General features: G+C 30.6%; 1 protein-coding gene across 1 annotated transcript; it reads right to left on the bottom strand.

Moving 5' to 3' along the window:
* Positions 1 to 13491: 13491 nt before the first annotated feature.
* LOC124846115 (putative serine/threonine-protein kinase PBL11) lies at positions 13492 to 16887 on the bottom strand. Its single transcript, XM_047323331.2, has 7 exons — positions 16723 to 16887; positions 16516 to 16580; positions 15555 to 15877; positions 15192 to 15327; positions 14885 to 15027; positions 14667 to 14790; positions 13492 to 14262 (listed from the first exon to the last, which is right to left on the bottom strand). Exons 2-7 carry the CDS (start codon positions 16565 to 16567, stop codon positions 13808 to 13810), a joined length of 1233 nt encoding a protein of 410 aa, XP_047179287.1. The 5' UTR covers positions 16568 to 16580; positions 16723 to 16887; the 3' UTR covers positions 13492 to 13807.
* Between the last annotated feature and the right edge of the window lie 5824 nt (positions 16888 to 22711).

Raw genomic sequence — 22711 nt, 5'->3', positions numbered from 1 at the left:
AAAAAATTAAATTATATTAAATAAAATATTTAATATATTCAAATATATTAAATTATATTAAAACATTAAATTAAATTAAATAATTATTAAAATTTAAATAATAAACAAAATTTTAAAACAGTTATTTAACAAATAAAATTATATTAAATAAAATATTTAAATATACTAAATTATATTAAAATATTAAATTAAATTAAATAATTATTAAAATTTATATATAAAATAAAATTTTAAAAACTCTTTATCGGATATGGATATCCGATTTATAACTTATCGGATATCTATATCCGATTAACAAATTTTTCAAAATTTTGTTTTTTTAAAATTTTAATAATTATTAAATTTAATTTAATATTTTAATATAATTTAATATATTTAAATATATTAAATGTGATTTTAAATATTGTTTTTATTTTTATTTTTATTTTTATTTTAGTTATTATATTATAATTTTTATTTAAGTTTAATATTTATTAAATTTTAAATAAAAAGCAAAGTATTAACATATTTTATAGATTTTAATATATAAATAAACTTTTTAAAATTTTTATTTTTATTTAAAATTTAATAATTATTTAATTTATTTTAATATTTTATTATAATTTAATATATTTGAATATATTAAATCAAATTTACTTTTATTATTATTTATTATTGTTATTATTTTATTTTTATGTTTTTAATATAACTATTATTATAATATAAATTATATTTTAATAATTATTAAAATACAAAATTACTTTAAATAATATTTAAATTTTAAAATAAATTAAATTAAATTATTATTAAGGTAGTGAAGATTATTTTTAATAAAAAAGAAAAGAAAATGGAAAAATATTTATTAAAGTTAAAAATAAAGTTTTGAAAAAGTTGGAAGTACAGGATGATGATGAAATGTCAGAAGGTTAAAAGTGGAATTTTTGGAGGTGCAGGATGAGATCTTGGAGGTGTAGGATGAAACACTCGAAAAAAAAGGGCTGCAATTGACTCATGGGCCAATGGCCCCAAATTGACACCTCTACCCAATATCCCATCTATCGTTTTTTTTTTCTAAGATTAACAATGCCCCGTAAAATCCAGTTCTGTTTTCTTTTGTTTATTAAAGCTTTTGTCTTTTTTAACATCTAACAAAAATATATATTTTAAATGGTTTCTAAAGCGAATTTTCAAACAAGAATAGCAATAAATAAAAATAGTTTTAAATAAGGTATAAACTAAATTTTAAAATATTAATAACAACGAATAAAATATTGTAACAGTTCAAAAATCTTGAAAACTACAAATTCAAAGATTTATACGCACAACAACAAAATATTAATTAATATTTAAATAAAATAAAATATTTAATAATTTAAAAAATTATAAACGCGCGTGACAATTTAAATATCAACAGTAATGAATATAATTTCAAAATAAATTATATTTTTAAATCAAAATATATAATTAGTTTTGTTTTGATATATATATTTTTGTGATTTTGTTTAGGTTGAAAGAATATAATGTGGAATAAATAGATAGATAACTAATAACAATCCTATATAATTTGCTTATGTATGTCATCTATGACTTTTTATTTTTTACTAAAGGTGTAAGAAAGGAAAATTATTTTAAGTGTGATAAAGGAAAATTGTTTGAAGAAATATTCAATTATTTTATTCTTGTTATATCTAAGCGTTTGAGTAGTGGCATGTTATCTTCTTCTTAAGTTTTTTTCTTTCTTTTATAGGCTTTTTTTCACTATTTTCTACTACTTTTTTTTTATTATTGGTTTTATTTACTTCTAAATAGATGTGATATTTCATTTATGATGATTGGGGGAGTAAAAAGTTTTACCATCAATAACAAATTGTTCAATTTTAAGTAAAAAATTCCAAGTTAATTTTAAAATATGTTCAAGTTAATTATCCTTTATGGGTTTGTATCAATGTATTAGACAAAGGAACCAAAAGAAAGGAAAACAAGAAATGATCTTATAAGTTTTGTCAAAAAACTTTTAAAAGTTCTTATCCATAGTAAAAACTCATTTATTAAAATTTTATGGTACTATAATTAGTATGAGCTCAAATGTCAATGAAGAAATATTTGGTTGAATCGAAATTGGTTGTTAAATTGATAAAAATAGATTAAAAACATAAGTATATTTTTTTGTCAACAAAACATAAATATGAGAATAGTTCATTAAAAGAAATGAAGAATGATCATTTAGAAAGGACGTTTAATATAAAAAGACATAGATCATGTCAACGCTCTCATAGTTAGAATGTTCTATTTTCCTAGGTTGCTTTTAATCTTGTAAAAAATCTCTATAATGTGAATTCATATTTGTTTGATGCAAATAATAATATCAAAGATTTTATATTCCTCATGGATACAATGCATCGAGAATGACTCTATTACAACAAAAGAAAACACTCTTGAATGATTACTTAAACCAATTAAATCAACTTGAAAAAAAAAGGTATTAACATAGTCTTTGATGGATGGATATGGATTATCAAAGAAATCCCACTAATGTGTGTAACCACCACCAAGACTGCCCTTGTAAAACGTCCCTGTTAAATTTCTACCACCTGTTACAAAATTTTCAGCATACCCTTTTTAAAATAAACTCTTCCATATTAAGTTGCTAACTTCACAACTTCATACCTTATTACAAAACTGAACATCCATTCCCTAGAAACTGCAGAATCATTTTCCACAGAAAATGAGATTATTGACAACAATCCCTCTCAACAACTCATTTTCTTGCTCTAAACCACGTCAAGGAAGTGTCAATTCCACCATAAATAGACCTTGCAACATATTTAAATTGTCAGTCAACCTTCTTATAAGCCACGCCAAGAAAGTTTCAACTTACGTTAATAATCTATTTTTTTCCACGTATTTCTTCTTCAATGATGTTTGATGAGTCATGAACACATCAAACAATAAAAGACTTGAATGCATGATTAATTATTTCCAGTATAAGTAAATGTATTTGGTTAAATTATTTGTATCACAAAGCTTAATCAGAAGGTAAGTAGGTGGTGCATAAAACCTTATTCCATTCTACATTTTTTAAGATATAACATTTTAGAAAAAAATTGCGTAGAAAAACCAAGTTAAAAACGAATATCAATGTCGAGAGTAAATTAAAAAATAAATGGCATGCTTAAAAGCACAAATGAGAATTTAATCACACAAAATCATTGTCACGTCAATTTTGTTTAAGACACGTGTAGTTATTACTTCAGATAATGGGAATGAATAAAGTAACCATCACTTGTGTATGAACACTAATTTGACGTGCTCATGAATCTGGTTACCATCATAGACTATATCAAATCTTGTCTTTTCTATTTATATAGGAAATTTTTCAAACGCTCCATTTAAATATTCTCTGACGAGGATAGATACCAATTAGTAATGTGTTTCTTTCGATGTCAAACAAAAATCAATTCTATATCACAAAAAGGGTACTATGAAAAAAATACAAAAAACTTTTTAATGTTTTATCTTCATCATAAAAAGATAATTTTATATTAAAAGAAACACTATGAATCATAGTTTTCAATATAGATCTTATTAAAGTCAAAAAATGTTTTTGGCAAATTAAATAAAAAAGTCAAGTAAACAAAATAGAAATGTTCAACTAAAGTAAAAGGAGATAAACACAGTGAAAAAAAATCATATACTTTCATACAAAGGTACAAAAATCAATCATCATCTATAACATACTTAGACAACTTTGGTCTGGATCAACAAGACAAAGCATTTTGATCTAAAAGTATCAGCAATTGGTGGAGGCCAAGTCAATTTTATGTGGGATAATACTCAAGGAGACCTTAATGACTAAATGGTTGGACAAGGAGAGTCTAAGATAAGGATATTCAAGGTGGTTGGTGACACTTCAATTGTGGGATTGGATGAGTAGGCCTCAACTTCCTACATTTTTAAGGCCTTTGAAACTATAGGGTATTGCTTCCTATACCCTGTCAAATTTCTCTCACCCCACAAAAAGTTACTGAAAAAATTTCCGTACGACAGGGAGGAGTGATTGCTTTTCGGAAAAGAATTTTCGGAAGTGTTTATTGTATTACAGAAAATAAATTTCGGAAGTAATAGGATGTAAGAAGGAATACCCTGGACTCCTTAAAGTTGGTGCCCAAAGCATTAGTGCTTAATTGTTTATAATCAAAGAATTTCCTAATGAATTATGCATAAAGCAAACAAAGATTAATATACCAAGAAAAAGAAGACAAGATGCTAAGAAGCTAGGTTCTTACCCTTCAATCGAGCTACTAGACCTTCTATATATAGAGGTTTTGATAATTTTATATCAACCTAATCCTTGACCCTGAGACAATACTCTACTCTAAACTAAAATTTATTAGGAATTTACCAATATAATAGGAATTGAGTTGTGACATTTGAGTAAAAAAAGAAAGCTTTTTTTTTATATATACATGGGTGAACATTTAACATGAAGTATTTATTTTTGTTTTTTTTAAGATCAAGGTATATGGTAAATGGGGATTATGTTGGGCATCATTCCAACTATTCAACCAATTTTAGAGTTGTTTAAACTAATAAAAATAGGTGAATTTATATATGGTGGGACTTATTAAAAGATGTTAGAAAAATAATTTGTAATCCTATCAAGAAAGCTTAACTATTTAGGTTAAATTAATTAGGTGTTACATGAAAAGAACATCAAATTACTAAAAGAAGAGCTCATATAATAAAAGTAAAGAACATTTATGGAAGGTTCATGCTCACCTTCTCTTTGTCAATAGAACCCTTGATCATAATACGTTTCATCATACTATCAGTACAAACATTAAAAGAACTCAAGAAATCTTCAACGAAATCCCTCAAGATATTATTAACGTCATACAAAGAAAATTATTAATAAACTCTAAACTATTTGAAAAATGACTATCTTTGATGCTAATAAACTCCTCACTTAAAATGGGGGCTATCACCATGAAAGAAATTAGAGATGAATATAAGACATGATGAGAAAAAAAAAACATGCCTAAAACAAATGAACAAAAGCTACCAAAGATTGTAAATGGAGAAGAAGAAACTTGCCAAAATGCTCGCAAAACCTAAAGAAAATGTAAAACAAGGAATAGAGAAAAATGAAAGTTTAAATAACAAGTTTAACTGTTTTCTTGGATAATGTCTAAGAAGCGAGAAAATTGTTGCTACATGAGACATTTTAAAGATTTCAAGATCTGATAGGTTTATGGGTAACGAAACCTATCTAACTTCAAGCACTCACACACACAAACAAGAACTCAAACTATAAAAAGAATGGGTTTATGTATTCAATTCACAAGATACATGTACAATCAAGAAGACAGGAGCCTAATCCCCCTCTTCTGGTCAAAGTCCAGACTTTACAACCTCTCTATCAGACTCCCCTTGCCTTCTTATAGAGGCAACCCACTTCTAACTACCCAACATATTGTTCGACTTTATATCGTTCGGCTTCCCCCTGCCTTTATATCGTTCGACTTCTATCTCATGTCCCCCTTGTTATTACCGTTCGACTTCCCTGTTAATACTGTTCGACTCATTTCCTCTTCCTTCTATCCTAAACCCATTATATCCTATTACCTTATATCCTATCATTACACCCCGCTGCAGAACAACCTTGTTCTCAAGGTTGGAACCGTGAAACTCGATCTCCTGGCTCCTCTTCATCATCACGTTACCATATGAAGGGAACTCATTGGCTACTGCCCTCAAATTCAAGTCTAAAGGCTTGGGTGGTGGCAAATCCTCATCCAATGTCTTTCATTCTTCCTAGATTCTATTAACTTCCAACATTCTGGTCACCTTTTTCCAGAATCATAAGCCTTGAGAAAATGGTCTTCGATGTCTTTCAATGTTTCAAGCAGCTTTCTCCCCTCTACAGGTGTATCAAGAACTACAAGCCCCCTTTGCTTCCCTTGGTCCTCGGTGGCCACATCCACCACCTTCACTGTTTCAACACCACTAATCTCTTTCTCCGCAACAGCTTCATTATTACTTTTATTATTATCATTATTCTTTTCAACTCTCACTAGATTGTGCTTAACCTCTTCTCTTTTCACCCACGAAAAAATTGATTTATCCTCACCCTTATCATCACTTCCCGCCTTCGCCACCCTACTCACCATGTTTCCCTCCTTCCGCACGAACCCCACACTCTCGACGACTCCTGATCGGTCTGGGTTATAGCGACTAGGCTCAGACCGTGTCACTGCTCCTGTCATTCGCCCCCAAGATGCTTGATTCTTGGTCATACTCAAGTTCCCAGCCTTCGCATTGTCGTGGGCCTCCTCTATACCCCTTGTGATCCCCATAGCTGCCCTCAATTCTTGCGGGTCATGGAGTCGAACTTGATATTGGATGCCCTCTTGTAGTCTTGCGAGAAAGTACCCCATTAGTTGCTCTTCCGCCACTCCCTTTGTCTGAACCACTAAGGTTTCAAAATCTTGAATGTATTCTTCCATAGTCCTCGAATGCTTAATGGCAGCCAACCTTTCAAAGATTGTACCCCTATTCCTTCCTCCAAATCACACCATCATTGCTCCCTTCAGACCTTCCCAAGAACAATTCTTGGTGTTCTCCTTCTAGGCCCGGAACCAATACCCAACGCTTCCCTCCATGCTAATGTATGCTAGGCGCACCTTTTCTTCCTCCATCACCCCTGTAGTTCAGAAAACTTCTCGGCTCGATTGATCCAATTATATGGGTCGAGTCCCTCAAACCTGAGCAATTATACCCACTTCCTCCAATGTTATTCACCTCTGTCTTCCTCCAGCTCTTGTTCTGAACCCTCTTTCTATCCTTTGATGACAGATTTTTCACTTCTTTCTAAGCTCTTTATGTGAATCTTGATTTCTTGCAGCATTTCTCTCATTTCTTACATATTTCTTCTCCATTCTGCCATGCTCATTTTCGGTTCGTTAGTCCTCCTCTCCAAGGTATTGTCTCTTCCTTCCATCATGTTCCTTTCCCAAAGATCTGACACTCCTCTCCTAAGGATATCCGGCAGTGCTCCCTTGATGATGCGGCAGGTCAGACCAATTGATAGGTTTTTGGGTAATGAAACCTATTTGACTTCAAGCACTTACACACACAAACAAGAACTCAAACTGTAAAAATAAAATGGGTTTATGTATTCAATTCACAAGATACATGTACAATCAGGAAGACAGGAGCCTAATCCCCCTCTTTTAGTCAAAGTCCAAACTTTACAAAAGAATACTCTAAAGTTGTCCTCTCTATCAAACCCCCCTTTCTTTCTTATAGAGGCAACCCACTTCTAACTACCCAACATACCGTTCGGCTTTATACCGTTCGACTTCCCCCTGCCTTTATATCGTGCGGCTTCTATCTCACATCCCCCCTATTAATATCGTTCGACTTCCCTGTTAATACTATTGGGCTCATTTCCTATTCCTTCTATCCTAAACCCATTATATCCTATTACCTTATATCCTATTAAGATCCCTCATTAATGAGTCTTGAAAAGTACTTCCCCAAATGATTATTCATAAATATAAGAAATAAAGGCATACTAATGATTTCTCATAAAATCAAATGGCCATAAAAGTTCAACCTTATAAACAGTCGTAAAAAGTTGGTCTCATTAAAATGGTTGTAAAAGTTTAACCTTCACTCAATAAGTCATAAAAAGTCGAGATGGAAAATTCCTTCATCCTAAAACTAGAGAATTATTATTCTATCTACTTATTTAAAGTAATTAATCAGAATTCAAGCTTGGAGGTTTTATGTACCTACCCACCTTTAAATTACTCGGATGTATAAATTTTTAATTAAAAAAGATATTGAAATGTAAGATATTTTTTTGTTATTCATCAACTTAAAATAGTTGAATATTGAACATAAAACTAAAAGTCAGTATTAAGAAACTTATTTAAGAGTCATATATTCTTTGTTGTTTACCATGTTATTAGAGGCCTAAAGGGCATTAAATATATACTAATAGTGATGACATCATCTTTTGTGCCATTTTAAGCCATCATTGAGCTTTTAGAGTAAGAATAATTATGGACCTTGTATTTTGGGCCAAGTACTCTAGGATTTATTTGGGTTTTGTATTATGGACTTAGTAATGTAGGATTCCAATTTGGACCTTGTATTTTGGGTCAAGTAGAGTAGGGTTTTGACCACCAAGTCAACAAAAGGGCCAAAATCCCAACTTTGACCAAGGTGGACTTCCAAAGCTAGAGTTGACCAAGGGGTCAACATTTTTTGCCAAGCTTGGAGGACAAGGAGCTTATTTTCGTCCTAGATATGTTTCTCCTCCCTATTTGAGAGTTTTTACACCTAGTTAGTGGCCATATGTCACTCTAGGAATTGAGATTTTCTCAATAGGTAGTGGTCACATGTCACCCTCTCAATTAAGAGATTTTTGACACTTGTCTCCCTTCTATTGGAGATGATTTCTCCTTACTCTCCAAGCCAACCAAGGTGACTCTTTTAGGTTAAAGTTTCTTCTCATTTTGAGACTCCTTATCCTATAAATAGAGGTGTCTCTCTTTCATGTAATTACCTTTGAAATAGAGTAATGTTATGCTGTCATTTTGTGCACTCATACTCTGATAAGGTCACCCTAGGCTAGAGCAATCCCAAGTGGCCTCCTCTAGCCACCTTTCTCAAAGAGTTGGTCCAACCTCTCTTAGAGAACCCTTAAACACATCATCCTTCATCATGTAATCCATCATAATCGAGGCACACATCATCCATTCACCACCACCAAATTCCACCCCATTAAAATTGTGACATACATGGCTTTGTGCTTCTAGTTTTGGTTCATCCTAACTAGGATATTGTGATTAAATATTGAATAAAGTACTCATTTAATATTAAGTTATTCACCATAGTTATCATTAAATTTTTTCTTAATTGAGTGTCGATGAGTCTTTTGTAAATGAATTATCTTTTTATCATTAGGAACTAATTAAAGTTCATCTTCAAGGAGTTCATAATGGTTGAAAAACATATTTCAATCCTTGACACTTTTGTTTAAAGTAATATTTCTCTTTTGGTAAGAATACGAGTCATTTTATAATATAATATGTAAAAGAACAAAGAATTATTTGTTATTTTAATATATAATATGTAAAAATTAACATTTAACTTTAAGACAGATATCAAAATCCATTATAAGAAGTTAAATGTGTTGCCCATTGTTATTCCAATGACTTACATAATTAGTATTGTCTCCTTTTATATTAACTTTTAAAAAATTCAAATTTTTTTATAAAAATTGGAGGCAATACATAATTTTTGTATTAAATCTTAAATTACTAATTAAAGCTAACTTAAAGACAATTATCAAATAAACAAAATATAACTATATATAATTACAAATATACAAATACATGCAAAAAAATAGATTTTACACAAAAAATACTTTAATACAAATATACAAAATGATATTAAAACATATATAAAAACAATTTAAACTTTTATGAACCCGAGAGTGTGAAACTAGTTGTAACAATGTTGGGAACAAATACAATGGTGGTGGTAAGAACAAATAGTGGTGGAATGCAGAAATGGGTTGCAGACAATGGTGAATGGAGCGTAGTTGAGCATAGTTGAAAAAGGAAAGGGAAGAGAGGCAAGTGATAACGACTAATTTTACATATTTTTGTGTGTATACTTTCATGAATAAATAAACTTCTTCATAACTTTTACCTTATTTTTCCCTCAAAGTTTAGTTTGTTTTTATGTTTTCTTTTGTTTTAGTTAGTATATGCTTGTTTTATCTCTAACCTCTCTTTGAGTGTGTGAAATAAAGAAATAAGAAGTAATTCTGGTGGAGGAAAACAAGCTGGAACTCAAGGAAGCATGATTGGAAAAGAAATAATTATTTTTAGATAAATATCCACTTTAGGGGCTCTAGAATCACACCTAAGGCTACAAACATGAAGAAAAGACTCACATGTAGGGTTATATGGCCATGGACCACCCTCGGACAACCAGAAAATCACCATTGGGCTTCAGGCTAACTTGTAGGGCGAGTTTGACAACCTAAACTTACAATATTCGAGTCTCTGGATGCAAAAATGACTCGCCCAGCGAGTTACAAGTCAGGAAAGATCAGTTTTTAGGCCTCACTAGGCGAGAATGAATTCGTTGGGCTAGTCTATTAGCTTTGATAAGCAAAAAGTGAAGCTTCAATTCTTACACAAATAAAATCACCTAGGGTACTTGGGAGAGAACTTTGGAGACTATTTTGAGTGTTGGGAAACTATCCTTCGCCTCCTTGGGTTTCCTCCTTCATCCATGGTAGTTTTCCCCCTTTAAAGGTTGAAGGGGAAGATGGGTCACAAATTGGAGGTGTAGATGCTAAGGGGAGACACAATTGGAGCATGGAGCAGATGCCAAGAACCTTTGGAAGGGGTGTGTATCTTTCTTTGGTTTTCATTTCTTCCTTATATCTTCCATTTGTAGAACTCTAAGTTCTCCATCATGGAGGACTATTCTTATTCGTTGAGATTAGATGTAAGAAATTGAATCTTATATATTTTGTGATGTTAATGCATATGTTTTTCCATTTCAAAGTTAGTATTTGATTTATATGCTTAATGCTTATTGTGGCTTGATCACTCATGGCTTGATTTATGGTTCTTAATGTATTGGAAAATATGACTTGAACATGTAACTGAAATTGAATACCTAATGGAGCTTATATCTTGGGATAGAACATGATTCATTAGTAATCTTAAGATTATTGAACTTAATGCATGGTTGCTTGTTGAGGATTCAAGGAATTGAAACTTGATGAGTTATCATAGGCTTAAAGTTGTTAGGGATAGGCTTTGAGTATGTTGGTGAAGTGATTTTGACTTGAATATGGAAATGAAATGTTTGTGAATACATGAGAATGAAGTGGATGAAATATAATCTTGACAATTGTGAATACTCTATGTTACATTTCCTTGCACACCAACTGTTTGATGAAAATACCAAAAAGAGTTTCTTGTGTTTTTGTTATTTTTGTGTCTAATTAAGTTGTGAATTGGAAGAGAACAATATTTATCACTTGTTATGTTGTGACCAGTGCATTTATCATTGGTTTTGAAAGTATAGTTGAAAACAATAGTGAATGGAGTAGTTGCGGTGGTGAACAGAGCAATTGCAATTGTGATAGAGCAGATGAATTCTCGAAAATACTATTATAAAGACAATGAACAGTGATGAGTTCTTAAAATTATACTTAGATTTATCCTAGGCAAACATTTGGCTTCGATTATTAATAAGACTAAAGCAATTGAACCTCTATGGCTTCGATTATTTTCAAAACAAATCCTAATGTCTGTGAATAAAATAAAAAATATTATTCTCTATGACAATTTTGTAATTTTGGACAAATTTTTGGCTTTAGTTCTAGGAAAATCGAAGCCATCTAGGTATATTGCCTTGATTTAGCAAAAAAATTAAAGTCATATTCCTCTCTTAGATAAAAAAAATTAAAATAAAAACAGTGGTAATTTTAAAATTCTCCGTAACGTTGACTTCAAGTCTACTAAAACCGAAGTCATAGATGCATATGGTATTGGTTCCCCCACAGAACTGAAGCCATATACTTTTACTCACTACTTTCTTTAAATAAGAAGTATTGTTCTTATTGAAAAAGAGCATAAGTCCTCCAAGTGAAAATGTTAATCATGAATCAAATAAAAGGGAGAGTCGTCTACACAAGATTGTTTAACATTCAAGTTGGTAAGAATATAAAATATACAAACATATAAAGTGAATATGTACGAGAAAAATTGAATAAGTACTCTGTCTAAAAATGTGTTGTATTTATAGACTGAAGTGGACAAAAACTATAAAAGTGGTCATTAATTGGCATATATTTAATTGACAAAATATTTTTTATTTAATTTATTATTTTCGCATTGTGTGAAGGAGTCATGACATATATATATATATATATATACATATATATATATATACATATATATATATACATATATATATATACACATACATATATATACACACATACATATATATACACATACATATATACACACATACATATATACACATACATATATATATATATACACATATATATAGATATATATATATATATATACACACATACATATATATATATATATACACACATACATATATATATATATATATGTATACACACATACATATATATATATATGTACACACACACACATATATATATATATATATATATATATATATATATATATATATATATATATATATATATATATATATATATCCACAGCTATTTCTAATTAATCGGCATTTAAACTGTTTTGCACTCATCATACATAACAATAAAACTCTTCAATTCGTGATCTTACATTGTAATGAAAAGCATACAATTTTAACTTTGAGAACTTTGAGACTGTTATTTTTGCAAGTATTTTTCATAACAATTATCATTATAATAAAACAAATACAAGGGTGACTTAAAGGTTTAAAAGACCTAAAACATGAAACATTTCTCAAACATAATTTTATAATAATTTAATAAAAATATATTATTAAAAAAATTGAGACATTTTTTTAAACATAATTTTATAATTATTTAATAAAGGTATATTAATAAAAAAAAAGTTTGAAGACTAAAGCAAGAGCTTATCTGCTTGTCCTTGAGCCTACCCTCACAAATATAAACACTAAACACTGCAAATTTTTTTCATAAGAAGCTTAATTATAATATAGTTAACATAAAAACACTCTTCCTGTCTGTATTATCTTTTTCTTTTTTCATTACATCACTGTCACTTTCTTTTCTTTCTCGTTTCACAAATTTATGTAGACATCATCATATTTGTTTTTACTTCCAGTTCTACAAGGCTACACATGTGATGAACCAATCACTTGAATCCAAATTGGATATGCTACGAAAGATTAAAACCTTAAATGAAGAAGTATGGTCTTTTGGGACACTTAAACCAGGAATCACATCACGAGACAGGTGGACGGACATTGAGTCCTAAAACACGACTCTACACGTTGATACATTGTCAGTATATGTCTTCATCAAGTAGTTGGAAGTTTTTTATTCCATTACAAACCAGACATTAACTTCTTAGTCTCAATATATATTCTAATATATTGAACCTGATTTGGTTAGAGTGAATTTCAACATTTCAAAACATTTCTCTTTAATGTTGTAATGTGTGAACACACAGATCAATAAATAAATAGCTACCTGCTGAATTGAATGTGCAGACTGCGGAATATACAATCATATACTTTAGATATATACTGAAAATTAATTAAGAAAGCATGATAACAAAAGAAACTTCACTGGTTTGATACTTTTATATTTTCAAGAAATAACTTAAAATGATTCTCCCAGATCCATGTCACTGCAACAAATGTCACAGGTGGTTGAACCATAAGTGACCCACAATGCTACCAGGATGATTTGAAGCAGATGAAAAGCAGGGTGCACATGGTGGTTGGGGAGGAATGTCAGGTAGTCAACATTATCAAGACTTTTTCACATATTTAATGCAAAAGATAAATATGAAGAGCATAAACCACATGGGCAGTGTTGCAAATTTCTGCAGGGTTCAAAATTAATGAACACCATAATCTCAAGGATCCACATTAGACTCTTGCATGTCTAACAATCAGGACCACAACAGCAAAAAAAATCTATATATAGCACAAAATATAACAGAAATAAAGCAAACTATACATTGCTTACATAAATATGGTTCATGCCAGACCTAAACCTCTGAATCCTGTGTATTCTGCTTCCTACTTGCCGCATCACAAAAGTGTATCAACCGCCAAGGAGAGAAGCTGTAGGTCTAGGATAAGCAGAAGCAATTCTAGGCACATCTGCACCACCAGGGGTGCCGGTTGATCGGCCTTGGCCGGAATTGCGTACATGATGATGTTTATGATCAGCACCTTTTCTCTGCATGTCCTTTGATTCCTGAAGCTGCTCCAATGCTTTTACCACCTCATCCATAGTTGGCCTGCACTTGGACTCTACAGAAAGACATTGCATGGCAAGTGCAGCTGCTGCTTGAGCTCGAGTATGTGAATATTGACCTTCCAAACGTGGATCCATTATACGGAAAACTCTTCGTTTATTAGAAAGGTAAGGTTTTGCCCATTCAACAAGGTTATGCTCCCCAGATGGCTGGTTCTTGTCTATGGCTCGTCTTCCCGATATCATTTCCAGAAGAACTACTCCAAAACTATATACGTCACTCTTGGCAGTGAGATGACCTAGCAAAATAAAAATTTCGATCACAAAATTCTAGGTAATGCTTTCGGGCTTGCGTGTTAATATGAAAAAACTAAGCTGAGCAAATGTAGTAAATTCACAAATCACGAGATGACAACAAACACTGTCACTGATAATTGAAAATATATGAAACTTTCAACAAATTTGGAGAAAACCATGGTTATTGGCATTCTGAAAAAATACACCTAGCAAATGGATCCTAAAAAATAGTAACAATTCTACTGATAGAATAAAGTGTAAAGATCGCTTTAGAAAACTTAGTAACTAGACTAAGAAAGTAGGCACAATCTTATTTATGTAATAATATAGGTTATCAATCAAAACAGCATACATTAGGGTGAAATCAATGCTAGGAGGGCAATTTGACAAACACTATGATTGATACCTGTAGCTAAATACTCTGGAGCCGCATATCCTCGGGTTCCCATGACCCTGGTAGAGACATGGCTTTTATCACCAGTTGGACCATCTCTGGCCAACCCAAAATCAGAAAGTTTGGCGTTATAATGCTGCAAAGCAACATGAAGCAACCCAGTGATCAACTCTAAATCGACCAATTTTCAACCATAACAAGAAATGCTCAAGTTCCAATTATGCACGTACTGTATCAAGTAGGATATTTGAAGTTTTAAAGTCACGATATATGACTTTAGCTTCTGTACTGTGAAGAAAAGCAAGGCCCTTCGCAGCCCCAAGAGCTATTTTCAGTCGCAAACTCCATGAGAATGGCTGAAAGTAAGAACCTCCTGTATTTATGATTATTTCAAGCAACATTATTATTAGAACTCAGGATTAAATTTAACATTATTAATTAATATTCAGGAAAATGAAAATTTCTTTAAAGGAGTACAAACAAAAAGGAATAAAGGAATAAAGAATCATGCTTTCAACTAAAGTAGAAGGTACTAACTTCTAAAAAGATGATTTTCCATGCTACCCTTAGGCATGAATTCGTAAACCAAAAGCCGATGCTCATCCTCAAAGCAGTATCCTATTAACTTGACAAGATTAGGATGCTGCAGTTGCCCAAGATAGTTGATTTCAGCCTGAGACAAACATTGCAAAAGAAGAGGACGTCAAAAATTATGCAACTTGGGAATTGGTAGAACTTCAGTGTCAAAGTCAAGTTCTACTAAAAATACCCCTCACAGAATCAGGCAGGCAAAAAGAAGGAGTATCCAAAAATGCTTGCAGTTGCCTAGAATTTTGTTAATATGCAATGAAATTTTATGTCAACGTTAAGTATCAAGCAAATAATTCAACTGATACTTACCAACCATTCTCTGTGACCCTGGAACCCATCTTGGTTAAGCTTCTTCACAGCAACAATCATGCCTATTCCCGGTTTGGTAGCAGTAAGTGAATGTTCATCAATCCAGCCCTTAAAAACTGAACCAAACCCACCCTCCCCCAAGACACTATCTGGGCGGAAATTTCTTGTGGCGACTCTTAGCTCATTATAGCTGAAGCTTTTCAAGTTGGATGATTGCAAGATTTCACCTTCACTCCGAGAAGTGACGGATATGGAGGCTGATGAGTTCCTGCTAGCTGAGCTGATGTCATGGCCACTCCTGCTGACACTTCTCGAGGTTATCCCTACATGAATACAAAGAAAAACATGTTCAAAAAGACTCACTTACCATCACTAGCCTTGAAATAAACAAATCAACACTTCTAAAAGCAAATTCACTTGGAATCCCAAAACCCGCCAACCTATTCTTCTGTCGTCTTAACAACAATTTCCCTCGGACTGAGATAACAGCTTCTCTCCTTAAAAGTTACCTAGCAGAAAACCTTTCTTCCCGAGGGATTAAAAAAAAGGTGAAAAGCCCATAAATTAGTTTTGCTAGTGAATTGTAGTGCAAAACCATTCAAAAGCTTTTCAATCACATACCAAATCAAGCCTAAGATGAACTTTCAAGGGAGTGTGGAAAAGCTACAATTCTCTTGAATACCCAAATCCAAAATCTACCCATCCAATGGGTCTCTGAAATCAAACCCCTTTTTACATCACACACAGATCACCGTGTCAGAAAAGGCATAACAGACCTTCAAGGACCTTAATCATGTATTACAGACTCGAAAACATGAACATGACAGCAAAACCATCCATAAAGTTATCAGCTTTAAGCCTATCACATGTTCATCTCCAACCCCGGAAGAAAAGTTAGCCCATTTTAACAATTGACATAGAAGAAAATAAAGTTACAAGGCAAAAAAAAAAAAAAACTGACCTGTATTGGAAGGACTCACAGCCTTAATCCTATTACTCCAGCAAGCACCCATCAACAAACCACCCCTGTGACCAAGTCAAAGGTTGAGCCTTTCAGATGCAAGCAAAAAACCACATAGTCTGAAACTCTAAAGGGTGAAAATGCAAATTTGCAGAAATGAGGAAAAAAGGGCCAACAAACCCCAGAATGAAACACTGTTGAACCCACCAGGATGAAGGCAGATCTCAGTAATTACGCACTCAGTAGCTTAGATTTCCGAAGCCTTTTTCGACCCTTTATGATTAGGGGTTTGATGAGAAGGGTCGTGGAAGGAAGCTAGAAGGGTCAAAACAGGAACTTTGATCACTTTGTTGATGGTGGCTTTTGTAAATGATAATATTGTAGCCTTTTTTAGACCCTTTTGGCAAACCAGCGAAAGTGGAATAGAAGGTTGACTTCACCTTTCACCACCTTCTTCTTTTTGTCCTTTTTCCACCCAACATTAATTAAGGGAATATAACATCAAACTATAATTATCTAAACATAAAAAATTAAAATCATATACATTAGTTGAGAACTTGAAACTTAAGAGTTTAGTGCCTCAAATAAGTGTTAAAAAATGAAAATGATAATTCAAAAAACTGTTCATGAAATTGGTCAAAGAAGATTATATTTATTTGTCGGGTGATTTCATCTTGTTTATAATAACGATGATGATGAAAGAGCTTATAATCATCGTATAAGTTTTTTAGTTTGAAGTTTAATTTTACACTTCCGTCAAAGGAAAAAAAAATAATAATTTTACACAATCATCACGTTTTTGTCGGTCAAGGAGTGTTGTCTTCTTCTGAGACTTTGTCCCCACTGCTATTTAATGATTCCTGTTTACATATTTTACAATTATTAGACTGTCACTTATTTCATCAGTTTATGTTTATTATGGTAATATAAGCTTTTCATTTTCTACATTCGATGTAATTTAAAACACTAACTATTATTTTCAATGTTATTTAAAATATTACTTATCATGCATATTCGTAATATTTTTATTTTGAAAAATTATCAAAATATTACATATTTTACCACAAAATAGTTTGAAATATCCTGTTTTGTAGTAAAAATGTTTTTTTATGTGTTTACTTGAATGATAGTAAAAAATTATTAAAGAAAGAAATTGTAGGATAATAGTATGAATATCAAATTGACTTAGTTATTTTTGTAATTAGCTTATTTTTAATAGCCTTATATATACTTAGTCTATTTTGATATATTTTATAAATAGATTTGTTTTTCTCTGATTTCATATTTAGTTATGTCATTGTATGAAATGGATCAACCTACTTCAAATTAAAATTAAATAATTTAAAATATGAGACAAATTCACTTGTCAATTCTAAAATTTTAATATTTTTTTCATCAATTATAGGTTTTCAAATTTTTCACAGGTGCGTAATGTTCATCTTAACCAGCTTTCTTAGTGTTGTTTTTAATTTTATGTAATTTTGATTATAATAATATTTTTTTATCTCTTTTAATAGTATGGATTATCTTAGATTATATCTTTCTCATTTATTTTCATATAATCTTTCTTTATCAAAGAAACAAAAATTTATACATAAATACAAAGTTTTAAACTCAAAAACCTCTTTTGCCCTTTTTTATCCGAAGGATCTGTTCCATACATATTTCAAATCGACACCAAACACATGCAATTGAATATTCTCTCATATTAGTCTTTTCTTTGTACCATTTTTTTTTTCAATCATGTTGTACAAAAAATTACTCCAATTCAAAATATTGGTTAAAATCATATAAAATTGACTAAGTCAACGCTATATAAGTGTATAATTTCTAGAAGAAGAAAAAGAACTGTACATGAAACCATTTAAAACAATATAATATTGCTTCTAAAAAGTTTTATAAAGAGTTTAAAGTTAAACCATTTCGAACTATTGTAAATATAATTAATTAGTGTAATAAAAAGATTATTAATTTGAATGATAGAATATATTTATTTCTATAACATTTGAAGTATAATTACAAAAGGTAACATATAAGGAGCAAATAAGTATATTTATTAAGCTCTTAAGTCTTATTGAATCTTCATTTCAATCAAATCTAAATGAGCATTTACTCTATCTTATATATTTTCTTGAATGTTGAGTAGTGTATTAATCAAGTCACAGACATTCTTTTTTACATGCATTACATTTATGCAATGTTTAACCTCTAACTTTGACTAATATGGAAGATAAAAAAATATTGATTTTTTTTCTTCCAAAGACTCATTACAAATGACTTCTTAAATGTTTTCTCATATACATAATGTATTTTATCAATTTTTTTAATGAATTTGAAGGTTAGTCGATGAAATTGGTGCATTGTTATTCTCTTTATGTCCATTAAATGTTATTTTAGCCTTCGATTTGGATGATTAAATTGTAAAAATCTCCAATGGCGCATATATAGTGTCTTCCTTACGTGTTTCAATTGATAAGTTGTAATGTTTTCTTCACATATAGGACATGCTTTATGAACCTTGACACTATATCCTAACGAATTACTGTAAGCTGGAAATTCATTAATGGTGCAAAATAACATTGCTAGCATCACAAAAGTTTAAGAAGCAAAGGCATCAAATATTTCAACCTCATCAAGCCACAACAACTTCAAGTCTTCAACTAGTGAATTAAGATAAACATTTATGTCATTTCCATACTATCTTGGATCAGATATCATCATAGACAACATCCTATACTTTCTTTTCATGCAAAATTCAGGAGATAAGTTGTAAATGAATAATATAATTGACCATCAATTGTAGTTGGTACTTAAGTTATCAAATGGATCCATTCGATCAATGGCTAAACCAAATTGAAGATCTCTACATTCTTGACTGAATTGGAGGAATTCATGATCAATATTTTTCCATTGCATTAAATCAACTGGATGATGAAGCAATCTGTTAGTTGTTATTTCATCTACATGTCATCTAAGGTTTTTAACATTTTTTGGATTCGCAAACAAACACTTAAGTTTGGGCACAATTGTAAGATATCAAACTACTTTCAATGTGAGACCATCCTTTTCTGTTAGTTGTTGTTTTTTGGTTTGTACAATGGTAACCCACATTTCAAACATTTTTTCAAACCTTCACATTCTTTCATTTATAATATGCAATCATTAGAACATGCATGTATCCTTTTATACTTCATAATCATCGTACAAAGAATTTTCTTAACATCATAATTATGAGTGAGTAATGTATTTCCATTTGGAAGCATTTTATTCAACATCTCTAACAATTCTATAAAACTATTATCAATCCATCCATTAGTCACCTTCAAATCCATGAACCTTAACACCATTGACAACTGTGTGAACTTAGTTGAATAAACATACAAAAGAGTCTTTACATTAGTGGACAACCTCTCATATACATGCGCTTGGGCAAAAACTTCTGCACCAACATCGTGGATCATGTCCTCTAATTTGTCTTCTTCTAGTTGATCTTCCATGATGGAACCAATATGTTTAGTTCGAGAGACAGTTGGAAAGTCTATCATTTCATCGTGTCATGTCCATGTTGTATAACTTTGAAGGACACCATCACAAATAAGATGTTCCCTAATTTCAATTGTGTTCAACTTTCTCCCATTCAAATAGTGAACACAATGACATTTAAACTTCACTTCATCATCACTTCTACCCTCATTACATTGCGCAAATTGTATAAATTATTCTACTCCTCTTTCATACTCAACACTATTGCATGGTGAATTATCTCACTCTCGATTCATAGGTATATATATTGAATTGTTCACACAATCTCAATAATCTTTAAATGAATGATCACCTTGATCGTTTTTGTATTTAAGGTTTAACCATATTTCATTCAAGAAGATTCACTTTTTCCAGTTTAGTGGTACATGTCAATTTTAAACAACATATCATAAATTTCAAAAAAAAATTTCAGCATTTCACATTGGTCTTCAGGTTACAGGAAATGAAGGTGATTAACAACCACAATCAAATATTTACCCAAAGATCAATACAAAACACAATTGACAAATATTAATGAATTTTAAGAAATGTATATTAAAATATAAATACATTGATAAACTATGAAAAAGTGATTAATCTTCTTAAACTATCCAACCGGACAATTCAAAGATTCAATACATATAAATATTCATTTATTGTCTCGTCTTATATTAATTGTTAAAAAATACAATTTTATAAAAATAATTGGAAACAGTAAATAATTTTTGTATTGAATCTCAAACAGAGAACTAAGACTAATTCAATGTAACAACAATTTCAAATAAACAAAAATTAAGCATGTAATTAACCTATCCTAAATAAATAAACAATTCAAAATATTAAACATACAAATATATTAAAAACATTTAAAAAATATATATATAAACTTTTAAGTAAATAAGAACATGAGAGCGCAAATGATAGGAACTGTAACAATAGAGCATGTTTTAAGGAAACACAACCTGCACAATGCAACCAGAATGTAGTACCCTAAACATGAATGACAACACAAAATGCATTCTTTAGGAAGAGAGTAACATAAGTGGAAAAAAAATGTGGAAAGAAAACGAACTTCACGATGATAAAAATAGAGGAGGAACAACAATGGAAATGGGAACGTCTTTGTAGTGAGGGAAATGGAAGAACGAGAATATTGGTAGGAAGGAGTTCGCAATGGTAGAAATGGTGAACTACAACAGCGGAAGTTACAATTGCAGGAATGGAGCAACAATGGCAAATAGTGACGGATGAAGAGAAAAACACGAATGTAATGAGGGAGAAAGAGAGCACAACTTCTCTACATAGAGGCAATGCATCAGGGATTAAGTAGTTGTAGTGGTGAACATATAGTGGAGGAAATTCATGAAACGACGTTGCAGAGAGAGTGAACAATGATGACTTCATAAAAATTACTCCTAAATTTACTCTAAGTAGAATTTTGGCTTAATTATTCATAAAACTACAGCAATATATTAAAAATTGAAGCCTAATGTCTAGAAATAACATAAAAAATATTAATTTCGATGACAATTTTGAAATTTTCAATTTTACGGCTACGAGTCTGAAAAAATCGAAACTATAAGACTATATGGTCTTGATTCTTTGATAACCAAGACCATATCCCCTTTCTCATATAAAATATTTAAATAAAAGGAGTGACAATTTTGAAATTTTATTCAACTTTATGGTCTGGGATCTAGGAAAACCAAAGTCTTAGGTTTATATAACCTCTGTTCTCTGGCAACCGAGGCCATATCCCCTTTCCCAGATAATAAATTTAAATAATAAAAGTGACAATTTTAAACATGTATTCAACTTTATGGCAGGTTTAGAAAAATCGAAGCCATAAAGGTATATGGCCTCGATTATCAAACAATCGAGACATATCTCTTTTCTCAGATAAATAATTTCAATAAATAGTGAGATTTTTTTAAAAAAGAATTGAAAATATTAGTTCGTCTTATGACTTCGACTGTGATATAATTAAAGTCGTATATGGATATCACCTTGGTTATTTGAGAACCAAAATCAAATCTCCTTTCTTAGATAAAATAATTAAAAAATAACGAAAGTTTTAAAAAATGTACACATCTTGATTCTTATTAGTTGAAGTCAAAAAAATATATATAGAACTTTAGTTTTAATACAACTAGAATCTCGATTCTTATTAGCTGAAGTAAAAAAAATATATGACTTTAGTTTTAATACAACAAAATCTATAAGTTTGTAAAATTGTTATAGTGTATTTCTCATATAAATTATTTAATTAAATAGTGAGATTTTAAAAAAAATTAAAATTTTTAACACCTTCGGATTTTAATATAAACCATATATAAATATGTTCTCGGAAAACCAAAGTCAAATACTTTTTTCAAATAAAATAATTAAAATAGTAATAAAATAGTTAAAATAATAATAACATAAATTTTCAAAACTTGTGTAATAAATGAAATAAAAAAATATACAGTTAAGTTCCTTACAAGTCCATAAATTCTAAAAAAATTTAAATTATTACAATATCTTTGGATACTTATTTTCTTTAAAACCAAAATATCAGGCGAATTAAAAAAATAAATACTAATGAAAAAATATAGATACAGTCACAAAGTCAAGTCAAAATAATTTCAATAAAATAATCGCAGGTTAAGTGATTTATTACGAGTTGCTAAAGGTG

The sequence above is a fragment of the Vigna umbellata genome, chromosome 5 (genome assembly GCF_029865625.1).
Source record: "Vigna umbellata cultivar VRB3 chromosome 5, Vumbellata_1.0, whole genome shotgun sequence".
In the NCBI taxonomy this organism is placed as follows: domain Eukaryota; kingdom Viridiplantae; phylum Streptophyta; class Magnoliopsida; order Fabales; family Fabaceae; genus Vigna; species Vigna umbellata.
This window is presented reverse-complemented; position numbering and strand designations above follow the sequence as displayed.

Coding starts and splice junctions, on each gene's coding strand:
- LOC124846115 (XM_047323331.2), bottom strand. CDS start 16,567: ATGGGTGCTTGCTGGAGTAATAGGATTAAGGCTGTGAGTCCTTCCAAT. Junction 15,878..16,515: donor TGTGAGTCCTTCCAATACAG/GTCAGTTTTTTT, acceptor GTATTCATGTAG/GGATAACCTCGAGAAGTGTC. Junction 15,028..15,191: donor GGAAAATCATCTTTTTAGAA/GTTAGTACCTTC, acceptor TCATAAATACAG/GAGGTTCTTACTTTCAGCCA.